We start from the raw sequence: 12,764 nt of genomic DNA on the forward strand, positions 1-12,764 counted from the left end.
TAAAAAGTAACAATTACATGTTCAGCTCTTTTCAAGGGAGGATTCATTTTCCCCCAGTGCACACACAGGTGCTGAAAAAGGCTGGAGGATGTTGGAACTGCTCTAGGATGAGGGAGTGGGTAACTTCTCTGGAAAACGTTCCTAGCCAGTAACAAAAGCTGTTACACTAGGATTCCCTCTGGGGTGATTAAGCTTCATCTGACAAGTGCCTACGTGAAGGAAGTGTAACAAAAATAAATGACAAAGTGCCTCCTCCCCAGCATTTGAAATGTGGGAACATTCAGTAGGATGATTTTTTTAAACATCAACCTTTTCCATTAGCCACAGGTGAGGTTTGTCAGAAGGCAGAGCTGGGATCCTGCAGCAGCGCTCCCGGGGTCAGGGCAGCTCACCAGAATCTTCCCAAACCTCCTCTGTGTCTTCTACATGTCCATGCAATTCCAGCTCCTACCCCTGACAGAGCAGTAGTTTCCCCACTCCAGCTGTGGTTTGGAAGGTAAGTCCCTTGTTAGGACTAACTCAGCCTCTCCTTTCCCTAAATGACAGCATTTGAAGAACTGTCTTGGTTAGGACAGGAAAACATTTCATGACAAACTCATTCCAGGGTTTAGTACCAAGAGACACTGAACATCATCCTGTCTCATTGTTTCCACATGTAAACAGCTACTTTGGAGCCACCTGAACTCTCCAGAAGCCATTAACTTATTTAAAAATGCAGTGTGAAGTATGAACTATTAAACAGGCTGAAGAAGATGCTGCTTTTTCAGATCAGACCTTAAGTTCAACCAGAATTAGTGAAAACCTGAATGGATGTAACAATTCTCAGGTGGGTTTATATTTTTCTCTGTTGCTTCTGTGTTTCCTCTTCTTGGAGATGCATCATCTATGTTGCACCAAGTCATCCCAGGGACAATCCAGGCTCTCAAAAAGGCACAAAGAGTTGTTAGGACAGTGAGAAATACAGTCTCTTAGGGACAAAGAAAAGCTCTTTGGAACATGAACATTGCAAAAATACAGTATAATCATGACCAGTGTTCTAATACTTGTTAATGATAATCTAGATTTACAAACAGCTCTCCCACACACCCTGGGCACTGGATCTAAACTACATGGTGTGAATTACTCCCATTTTAGGTCTGATACAAACTGCTCCACTGGTACCCGAAGGCACCATGGATGGAGGAGGCGAAGTGCTTGGAAAAGTGCAGAGACACAAGCTTCAAAACCACAGAAAAAAACTTTCCAAACAGGCTGGCAAAACCTTCCTCACCTACTGAGCACTGAGCAGGGTTGAATCCAAGCACACAGCAGAGGAGTCCACGTGCACAAGTGCAAGAACTGTGTAAGTCAGGGGACTGAAAAGCCCAGCACCAGGACGAGAAAGGGCTGAGATGCTTGGAGTTAAACTCTAATAAATGAAAGAAATAAACCCAAATGATTATTTACAAATTGGTTGTGTTGTTTTTTTCCCCCACATGTCCATGTTCAATAAACCTATCATCTCCACTCTTCAGTTTTGCCAAAACAGAACCAAGGACAGGGCTGAAATCTACTCTGGTTACAGAACAAGCAAGTGTTTCAGTATTTTCCCTCAAAACTTCATCATCTTTCTTCCAAACAGGTCAACATGAACCAAAAGTTCTACAAATACAACAAATGCAGAGGCTGCCTTCACTGCCAGAAACACTCCTGAGAGATGTTAGAAGAAAATCTCAAGAGCACTTCAATGTACAGAATGATGGGCAAGGGTGTATGGGGCTTATTTTCCAGAGACAGCCTTTATTTAAAGTACTTTGCTGTGTAGATCTTATAAAGTAAACATTACAATAATTTTTGCACAAATATATTAAAATTGTTTAAATTTAAAAGGCAATTCCACTGGCTGATGGATATTTTTAAAGAAAAAAAAAAAATCTAACAGAAACAGGCAGCTCAACTAAAACTAGATTTTTAACATTCTCTTTTGTCACTCCATCTCCTTTAAAATAAACAAAACAAACCAAAAAAACAACAACAGCCACAAACCTCAAGACATTTTTCACCCAGACTTCCTTTACAGCAGTAAGGCAACTCCAGGAGATCTGACTGAGCTCCTTGGAGATTACAGATACTGTAACAGGCTGCTTCTCATGCTTTACAACACCCAAAGGTGCAACTATCCATCAATCACAACCACATTTGTGCATTAAAATATAAAACTTAAATTACAGATTTTAAAAAATATTACTCATAGACTTCCCTATCATAAAATGTTTTACATTTACAGTACTTGGAACTATTTAAGTTCTGGGTTGATGAGGTTTAAGCAATTTACCACTGCAGGAGTTATAGACTCTGGAGCTCACAAACAGCACAACCCAACCAGGGGCAGCAATAGTTGGTAGAGTCATAGTGCAAATCAAAATAAGGAGTGCAGAACTGCACTAGCTGTTTACATTTCTAAAATATAAATGAACAAGACAAGATCTTATATTGTACATGCAATAAATTAGAGTAAGCAGATGACAATGGGGCTGGGGCATTTTACAATTTTAGCTGGTGTACCAGAGTTGAAGCCTGTGAAAAGATAGGACTCAGTAAACAAAACATTTCAAAGCTCTGTTCTCACAGCACTTGAACTCTGCCTTCATGCTTTGTACTTCTGCTTCCCTGTCTCACTGATCACACAGATGTGCTGAAACAAAAGAAAATTAAAAGTTCCTGTTAGAAAAGTAACATAAGAGACCCATGGTTTACCTGTGTATTCAGTCATGAGCTTCTGCAAAAACCAGCAACACGTTTCAGTACAGCAGAATCTTGTAATCTTGTTTAAGCAGAGCCACTTAAGTCTTTTTTTGTCTAAAAATCTCAGTGTTGCCTTTTTTCTCCTCCCTCTTATTATCCCACCCAGTGTGTGATCAAAGGTGGAGAGACCCAGACAAAGAAGGAATGACTTAGAATAAAAAGTGACCCCATTTTAGCTTACAAGATCTCTCTTCTCCCATTTTTTTTCATAACTAAGCAAAGGCCTCTCTTTGCTGTAGACATCTGGTAAGGTAAGAAACTTCACAGAAACTCCAGCCTATTGCCAAGCTGACAGATGGGGAGTGTCCATCCTGCACTCAGCACAATACATTTTGGTTTCATAAGAGCTCCAAAGCCCTCTCCTGCTGCTCTAGGGTTTGCTCTCCTCGTTGCATCCCCAGCAAGAAGAGATTTGCACACAGGGCATGATTTACAGGAGGAAGAGTGATGTGAGGAGACATCCCTTCCTTCCTCCTCCCTTGTTTTAAATGGACAAAAACACAGGGGAAAAATTACTTACATTCAAATCTCTGAAGTATTCATTGTAATCCAGGGCATATCCCACCACAAACTTGTCTGGCACTTCAAATCCAACAACTGGAAAAGACCATAAGTCACGAGCATGTTAGAAAAAAACTTCCTAGAGTTCACTAGACCTTTTTACAGAGGTAATCTGGAATTGTATAGATATGTATGCATGTAGATATGTATGCATCCTGCCTCACTTGATTCTTCCACTCAAGTACCCTCAGACTAATCTTTGATCTATTTGAAAACGTTTAGCTTACTTAGTTGATTTATTTCATCAACTAAAGCAAGATGAAACAGATGTGCAGGTTCCCACATAGCAGCAAGGTGCTAGCAAGCAGCCTGCAAGAAATGAAAGGAAACACTTTCAATCTACAGAAAGGTGTTATCAAAACGTGAAATGCCTTGAAAATTTCCTGCAACTTTGTAAACACACAGAAAAAGGAGCTGACACTTCCCAGCATGTCCCACTTGCTTGGTGTGGCAGTGCCCAAGCCCTGGAGCTGGTGAGCACAGGGTAAGTCACCCTCGCAGTGTCATTCAAAAGAATGCTGCCTAAAAAGAGCACAGCAGCTACTCCACAGAGCAGCTTCAGCAGGGCAGGGTGTGGGTGGTCAAGGAAGGTCGGCCCAACACACTAGAAAATGAGCAAAAATATAAAATTATATAAAGTAATAAAAAAAAAAAGGCCAAATGGCACTTTCTCCCCTCATGCTGAAAGGAAAGACTTCTGAGCACAGGAAAGCTGGGTGGGTTTTTTCTCCCTGGCTACAATGAGGCTCTGTAAGGAAAATATGGAGATAAATCATGTAATTCAAAGGAAAGGCTGGGTGCATTTTTTTGAACATTAAGACAACAATCAGCATCTACTTGGCTTTGCAGCATGGGGATAAAATGGAGGCCCAGCTACTGCTGCCTTGTTGTCCCTTGTCCAGAGCTCACGTGTCCTGCACCAAACAGGTTGTCTCTGTGGACAGATGGACAAGTCATCTGCTGCACTGTGCTCAGAAGGCAGACCAGGAGCCCAGCTAAGCCTATAATGAGATCCCAGGAATGAGAGGTGGCCCTGACTGAGAACACCCCTGTGAAGCTTTAAAGGCATTGAAAAATGTCACTTCCAGAACACTGCACAATCTTGGAAAGGAGGAATAAGAAGGTACAATTCTGCTGAATTCACTCCACTTCCCTAGAGAAAGCACATGGTTCAGATTAACTGGAATTTAGCCTCTGCAACAGGGCTAAAACACAGCCCTTCCCAAGGCAGGAGGAGCCAGCACTCTGGTACCACACTCTGGATGCTATTCCTTTCTTTAGGGTCTTGGGACATGCAGGAGAAGACAAGAAGGGAGTAAAAGTCAGAAGCCTAGACAAACATAACTGTTTTGTGCCAATTCAGGCATTTGACCCCTGTCACTTTTATCAGACCTGCTGCCCTGTGGGGTTCTCCTACATTCCCAGGGTCATCCAAACGGCACAAGGTGGCTAAGTTTAGACACCCAAATGACTCCTAGAAGTGTAAAAGGTGAATCCAGCAGCTTGCACTACACACAAGATGGGCCAATCTGCATATGAAAAGGGTGTAACCTGCACCAAAACATCAAAGTCCAACTTCTCGTACAGTAAAATGTTTCAACAAGAAAAAAAAAAAAGGAGCAGACCAAATCCAGATCAACTCTGTCAAAATACATTCAAAATATTTAAATTCTCTAAATAAGAGCCAAATCTATCTACAATTATCAGTGAAAACTTCTCTGGATTGGACTTAGAGCAAGGGTACACAATACATTGATATACTTTTAAAAATCAATCATGTTTGTCAAAAAGTCACTTACAGTCCGGCCGATATCCCACACTTCGAGGAGTCCTTTTCACCAGCAAACTGTCAAAAAAACCAAATTGAGACATGGAAAAGCTCTGGGTACAAACATATGACTGTTTTGATGGCAGACAAGCTGAACTTGGCCTAAACATGCATATCTGAAAGCATAACTACACATAATTTAAATTATCGTTTTATTTCCAGGTGTAGCTGATGCTAATGACAAAATAACTTCCTAGGGTGATGAATGGCTCACAGCTTAAAGGACAACTCACAGGTCTGCAGGAAAAGAGGCAAGGAGATACTGATCTGGATAGATTTTCAGTGTGAAAAGTGACTTCATGGGGTTTTATTTGGGATAGGAACTTCAGGTACAATTTGGCTTGCAGGGAAAGATGCAACGACTCGGGATCTAGCCAAACCAAGGGAGCTGTTTTCAAAAGCATTAGTATTATGAGTATTAATAGTCAGAGATGTAAAAAGTACTGAGATAAGAGAGTTGGGGGTATCGTAGTAGAGAGAAATGCCTTGCTAGTCTGATTCTCTGTGGAGGCCCCATCCCTGGAAGTGCTCAAGGCCAGGTAGGATGGGGCTTGGAGCATCTAGTGGGAGGTGTCTGTGCCTAGTAGGAAGTGACCTTACCCATGTAGGAGGGTTAGAAATAGATGATCTATAAGGCCCCTTCCAACCCAAACCATCTATGATTATCAAATTGAGGACTTCTGCCTCTTAGAAGAAAACCCCACAGGCCTGACACTTGTCTTTGCCATACAGAGACTCTGGGAGGAAAGGAAAAGGTTGATGGCTGAATGTAAAAGCAAAGCACAGACCTTCCCTCCCAGATCACCCCTGAAGCTTTGTTGGTCAAGAGTCAGTTTCTATTTTAGACAGTTACTGGAGACCTAATTTTTGAGAACTGGTATAGGATTTGATCAAAGCAGCCTCCAAATCCTATCAGCATTCATTGACATCTCCCTGCAACAACTGTTTACATTTTCCTTCTGACAATTAAAAAGTGGAGAGGCAAGCGAAGTTACTAAGAACACTTAAGAGTACCTAGAATGATCCCATTTACCTGCTCAAGTCTTTGGCAGACCCAAATGACAGCAAAAGGTTTAAACAATAGGAAATTGGATTTTGCTCACACTATTATACAAATTATGTGAAGTACTAGTATTAGGGCACCATTCAGTGACAAATATTTCAAATTGGGCGAGGGAGAAATCCTCAACAACCTCACCTTCAGCAGGTCATCTCCAGATTATCAGCAAGAAGAGCTGCTCTCCTACATCTAACAACTGCTTTGACATTGTTATGGCAACACAGCTGCTTAGATATTACACACAGCTCTGCTTTATCTCTAATCCCCAGCAATCATTGTGCTTTTACTGTAAAACACACCACCCCAGCACAGCAGGGCAAAAGATGCAACCGAAAAAGAGGCAGGAAGAATGTTGGTGTTGGTTAATGCTATAATATTATCCCCTGCATTTCTAGTTACTCCTGAGTTACTTAATTATGAAATGTTTTGAAACTGATTGAAGATGTGACTAAGCAGAAAAGCCTGGAACAGCATATGGCTGGATGACTCTCACAGAATGACCTCTAAAGCTCAGCTGCACTATGCACACTACACAAACAACCATGTTTGTGTGCAAACTAATTTAATTATCAAATTAAGCAAGGCAAACTAAAAAAAAAAAAAAAAAAAAAGGTCTCCATTGCACAGGTACAGCACCTGAAGTTGCAGATTGCTCAAGCAGAAAGAAACATTCTTGGATAGACAGCAAATATACATGACAACTACTGACTGCTTTTTATCCCTATGTCTAATAAAATTTATGAATGGAACTTGTGTTGAAAATACCTCTGCCCATGTGGGAGGGTACTTCTTTTAAGCCCAAAAGATTTAAATTCTTCCATATACCTCTAAACCTGAGCTGGACTTCAGTGGTAAAACCTCACCAAGCTCACCATAATATGCTAAGGCAAAGACATGTACCAGACGTGCATAAGCCACCCCCTTCTGAAGCACTGAAATCCTTCCAGCAGTTAAGATTTATTTTTTTTGACACTGTGGGAAGGTGAAATACAGCACAAATAATAGTAATTAAAAATTTACCTGGCTACTTTCACCATCTTTGGGTTGTACTGCTTAAGCAGAGACAGCAACGTTTTCATTGTTTTACCAGTATCAATTATATCCTGAAAACAAAAATCTCATGTAAGAAAGAACAGCCAACATGTTAGGGTAGCATTTTTAAGTTTCTGCCACAGAAATTGCTCATCTGTAAAAGCATGAAAAGATGCCAAAATACTGCTAGTAATGAAATACAGGTGAGATGTGACACCATGTTGTGCTTACGCAGGGATGCTCAGTAAAGTGATCACAGACATTAACAATAGCTCTTAAATGTTGGGGACAACTGTGGCTTTAAAAGCAGCCACTGAACTCTGAACTTCTGGGCTCCTCTTGGAGATTTTATGGCTTGTGCTCCTTGCAGCTATCAGACAAACAAAGTTTAATTTGAATATGATAAGGGTGATATGAGTTCTGCTGCTGGCCTCAGTTAGAGGCAGACAAATGTACACAACAGAAAGAAATGGAAGATGGGGAAAGAGCGAGAACAACCCATTATTGCAACTACAGAAAAAGGAGTGTAATGTACATTACAGACCCAAGAAACAGCTGAACAAATTGCACTGTCTGGGTGCAGTTCTAGTGCCTATACTCAAAACCACTAAAATGCCACACCATTTTAATCCCACCCACTGCACACAGAAAACAGAATATAAGGCTTAGAACTGAGGCATCAGGAATGGACTCCTTAATTGGGCTGAAATAATCACACTCTCTCTAGACACTCCTCACCCTGGCCTGAAATCAGGTGTACTTGAAATGAAGGAGGCAGATAGCACAGAAGCAGCAATATCCTGGTTCCAGCTTATTTTCCCATGAAAACTGAAAGCAAATGCAAACCATTTCATATGGATACTTTCCTTGACAAATGTGGCAGTTGAATGCAACTTGAGAATTCAAAACACAGATCATTTCCAATTCAGAGCCCACTTGCAAAATTTAGGCCTGGAATCAGAAGCTGGAGGCCCTGAAACCAGAAACTGCAAGCTTTCTGGCTTAAGAACAGCTTCTCTTAAAACTCTCTTCCCAGTCACACATGAGAAATTCAAAGTGAAACAGTAATACTTACTTCTACAATCAACACATTCTGGTGGGAAGACAAAAAAAGAGAAAGAAAAATCCATTAATATCTATAGAATATCCCATTTCTTACATATATACATCTTTATAACTTATTGTCAATGCAGTTAATGCCATTTGTAGCACCATTTATGTCTGTTAACACTTCTGATGCTGTGAGACCACCAGCTGACAATGAAACTCCTCAAAGTCTCATTCTTAGTACAAAGTGATCTTCAAATTATTCAGATTCTGCTAATTCTAGATACATGCAAAAAGAGACCTCAACAGTCTACATAATTTGTATTCTTCTAAATCAAAGTGTCATACTGTAGAGAGGCAGGTTACATTTCTGGACAGCCTGAATGCCTATCTATCATTAGGTAAGGGAAAAGCCAACACAGCAAATAAATAATGTCAGTTTGTAAACAACAACACACCCAAGATTCTTCTTTTTAGGCACTGCAGAAAAACAAACCTCCTGAAACTCAGTGATACTTAACTTTGTGAAGTTCAGACCAAACTGATGGCTTTGGAGGGGCTTATCCACCCTCCCAGTTCAGAGTGGTGAATAGTAAAATGAAACTATTCAGTTTTCATTTTTAAAAGCTCTACAATCTTCACACATTAAAAGAGCAGCTTTAAAACCACGTGGGTTCTTTAGTAATTTTGTTGGTTTGTTCTAAAACATGCAAAGAGCCATACCTTTCCAGTCAAGGTTGAGAGGTCATCCCCACCAATGACTTTTATATCTCCAGTTGACTGATCATTCTAATAAGAGAAGGAGAGTGAGCATTAGCACTACTAGAATTAATGCCATTTTTCTCCTGGTAAATACTTAGCCTGTGAGTGTTAATGCTTTCAGAAACACACCAGCAGCATCTCTCTATTAACTAAGGAATTAAAAGTGATCAAATTCAAAGATGCTATTTCAGATTAAATACTGACAAGAGATCTGAATAAATGCAGACACCTTCTCTCAAGGTGACAGGGAGTCACATGGAAAAGACAAGGGATCACGTCCAGAAGTTGCTCCTGGGGACATTCCAATTGGACACAAGAGGTACATTTTTCACCATGAGGACAGTCAAACATTGGAATAATCTCCCAAGGGAAGTGGTGGGTTCCCCCACATTGGACAGTTTTAAGTCTCAGCTTGACAGGCTGCTGACCCATCTCATATCAACTATAGCAGCACCTAGAAAAATTGAACCAGATGATCCTTGAGGTCCCTTCCAACCTGGCATTCTATGATTCTCTCATTTGTGACCATTATATACAGATATATATTTTAAAAGATAGAACTTGCTATGCATTCCAAACAGGTATGGAAGAAAGACAAAAAGCACTTCAGTTTCCAAGCTGCATGCTGCTGTATAGCTGGTAATTTACACTTTAAACTTGAAACCCTGACAGTCCCTCACAGCTCAGATGAGATGTGATATGCAATTATTATATGACTGACAGATTGTGCTGCAATTTAATCATTTCAGGCCAAGGTTATTACTGCTTATCAAACTTTATTCTTGTAGCTCCCAACCACATATCTTTGAAAATTGGTATTATTTTGCTGCTGCACCTCGCAGACATGCAGGGTAACAGTAGTTCCCTCCCAAACCCCAGAGATGACAGATGCAAAGAGGGACCACAAGGGAATGGAGAGAAAGCCCTGCACACACTTCCTGCTTTCACAGCCATGAGAAGATGGACAGTCATGGAGTGTAGGCAAGAAATAAAAACGTTATTAAAAAAAAAAAGGGGAAACAAATGATTTAAAGAGCCACACACCAAGTACACAGTGAGTAACAGGGGATGGCAGTAAAGAGAAAATGCACCAAAATCCTTTCAACACTGGTGTCAATGGTCTAGGATAAAGAAGTGATGGCAGCTCTAGGCAAGTGAAAGCAGATGATAAGACACTTTCCTTCTAATATTCCTATGACACAACATAAAAAACCCCAAACAAATTACTAAGGAAAGTATCTTTTCAGTTTTACTCCATGTGTTTTAAAGAAAAGATTAGTCTTGGTTACAGCACTCTGAGCTACACTGAAGTGCTGTGTTCTGTACTATAAGGAACATGAATTATTTACAGGTAGCCAACTGCTTCAGTGCTTCTGTAACAGTGCAAACGAGACCAAATAGCATCAATGTCCTTGTGTTGAAAAAGTTCAGAAACAAAGATGTCCAGAATTGCCTGACCCAGCAGATATACACACTGCTACTGAATGCTTAAGATACTGGCAAGATCAACCACAAAAATATGATCCAGTTTAGCTCTGTGTTCATAAGCTGAAGGGCATTTCCTGTGTGCAGCCTATCTTAAAATTATCTTAATTGACAGCTTCTTAAAGCTTTTTCTTGCTTATGTTGCAGGATTCTGTCTTATCTATTAATAGACTACTAGGGATCTCTTCCTGCTTCCACAGAAGGGTTTAAAAAAACTAGAGTTCCTTAGAAAACAACCATGGAGAAAGATGTTACAGGTGTTTGTTCCATTACAGTTGTGTGCAGAGATCAGACTCATTCTCCTTGGTATATGAACAGATCAGGTTCCAGATGATCTGTTTGGCTACACAGCAACACACTCTACTCAAATGAGACCACCACAAAACTGAAGGTTACTGTAAACCTTTGGATTATGCATATTGAAGTATGATGACCAGCAAAGAAAACACAACCTAACCTACAGAAACTTTCCTGCTCCCACCAAAAAACACACAAATTGCTACACTTTTTAATACAAAACATCCCTAGCATATAAACCTGCATTCCTATGAGTCCCTGGGCCATTAAAGGATTAAAAAAAACACCAGCTAAAGACCTTCTGACACTGGTTGCAACCAGATTTCCATTGGAAAGACCTTTGTTTAATTATTAAGCAATGTTTTAATTATCTTCAGGAGCATTATTTCTGATTTCAGGCCTGGTAAAACTTTAATGCTTTGTGATTTAATATAAAGGTTTAAATGTTTTCACTGCCTCCCTATCGTCACTGCTGGGAAACAATAATGCTTTATAAGATTGTAACTCCTGACTCCAGAGACTCCAAGATCAACTTTTAAAAAGGTATTTAAAGTTCCTTACAGTATTTGCTATAAGACTTGGCTAACAGAGACCTTCCAGAGTACTGCTGTGACCAGCCTAACCAGAGCTTACCATGTGCTCCTCTGAAAATCCCTATCTTCCCAACTGACAGTCCAACAAATTCATTGTCTTTTGGCTGCCCTTCATGGCTACATAAGCAACATTTTCTCATTTCCAAGCTTAAATGCAGGAGACTGGTGAAAAGCCATTCTTGTGGCACACACAAAATACACAATTTGTCAAGAATACCGAGATCTGGGTCTGTTCACAAACATTATCTTTCATTTCTTACCAGCTTGCCAGATCATTAAAATTCATCTGTGGGAACTCAGAAAGCTGGAGTTAGAAGCAGAGTTTAATCACAGCTTCATCATGTCAGTATTCTTAGAGAATTATTTTTGGGTGCAGAAGAGTAGGAACTTTGCATTGCAACACACAAAAACACCCCAACCCATATGCTTGTAAATATTAAACGATCAGCTTGAAAGAAGAACAGAATCTCAATTATATCCATTTCAGATCCATTACACAAGTTCAGCTGCTTTGTTTATGCAACAAGGGTATTTTTAACATCTTTTATCCAGTCTGTTAAGGCAGACAACATGATCTAGTAATCTCATCCAAAGGCAGGGACAAGAGAACTAACTCCACTTTCAACTCTCTATTACAGCTTGTGATGGTTTTCACATCACTAAATGTAGATCCCTCCATCTAGTAAAGCACAGATAAAAACCAGTGAGCAGATTTAGCATCCTGATACTGCTCATAATGGCAGACCTGGTCAATCTGCTACACGCATGTTTCTGCTAGGGCAATCTTGTCCAGTCTGTGAAGTTATGCAATCTAAAGGACACCAGTCTAGATATTAATAACCACCTAAGAGAGCCCACAGAAATGAAATGCTCGTAAATATGGTAGTGGAGGCATCAAGTAACAGGAGCTCCTCACTCATCTAGAGCAAGAAAACATTCTTTTATAGAATTGGCTGGCAAAACAAAAAACCCTGAAGCCAACACCTCAAGGAAAACATTCTGCTTAGACAGCTTTCTGTTTAAATTCCTCTGCTATTCTCTTCATCTACTCTACTACAAAAACAGGCTTTTAATTTCTGTAAAACTTAATCTCCTGCTCACTCCCCTATTCATATCAAGGAGCTGTCATTTTGGGGAGCAATAAACAAAAGCAGTTTTAGTAAATAAAGGAACCAAAGCATGCCTGACACATCAGTGTGACCAAAGAAAACATGCATGTGCTAGGGCAGCCTTGCTTTTAGACAGAGGGTTTTTTTTCAGGTGTTTCTAACCATTTCTCCCACAGTTTTTTCCAAGTGTTTCAGAAAGTGGAAAG

At 40.2% G+C, this 12,764-nt stretch overlaps 1 protein-coding gene across 1 annotated transcript in view; it reads right to left on the reverse strand.

Annotated features, from left to right (window-relative positions):
- Positions 1 to 1,759: 1,759 nt before the first annotated feature.
- Positions 1,760 to 12,764, reverse strand: part of HPRT1 (hypoxanthine phosphoribosyltransferase 1) — a 14,388-nt gene continuing 3,383 nt past the window's right edge. The window contains exons 4-9 of the mRNA XM_009999691.1: positions 9,036 to 9,101; positions 8,341 to 8,358; positions 7,254 to 7,336; positions 5,145 to 5,191; positions 3,305 to 3,381; positions 1,760 to 2,674 (exon numbers count right to left, since the gene is read on the reverse strand). Of these exons, the coding sequence (XP_009997993.1) occupies positions 2,627 to 2,674; positions 3,305 to 3,381; positions 5,145 to 5,191; positions 7,254 to 7,336; positions 8,341 to 8,358; positions 9,036 to 9,101 (339 nt within the window). The 3' untranslated portion in view covers positions 1,760 to 2,626. The remainder of the gene's footprint in view (positions 2,675 to 3,304; positions 3,382 to 5,144; positions 5,192 to 7,253; positions 7,337 to 8,340; positions 8,359 to 9,035; positions 9,102 to 12,764) is intronic.

The sequence above is a fragment of the Chaetura pelagica genome, unplaced genomic scaffold (assembly GCF_000747805.2).
Source record: "Chaetura pelagica isolate M959 unplaced genomic scaffold, ChaPel_1.0 scaffold456, whole genome shotgun sequence".
In the NCBI taxonomy this organism is placed as follows: domain Eukaryota; kingdom Metazoa; phylum Chordata; class Aves; order Apodiformes; family Apodidae; genus Chaetura; species Chaetura pelagica.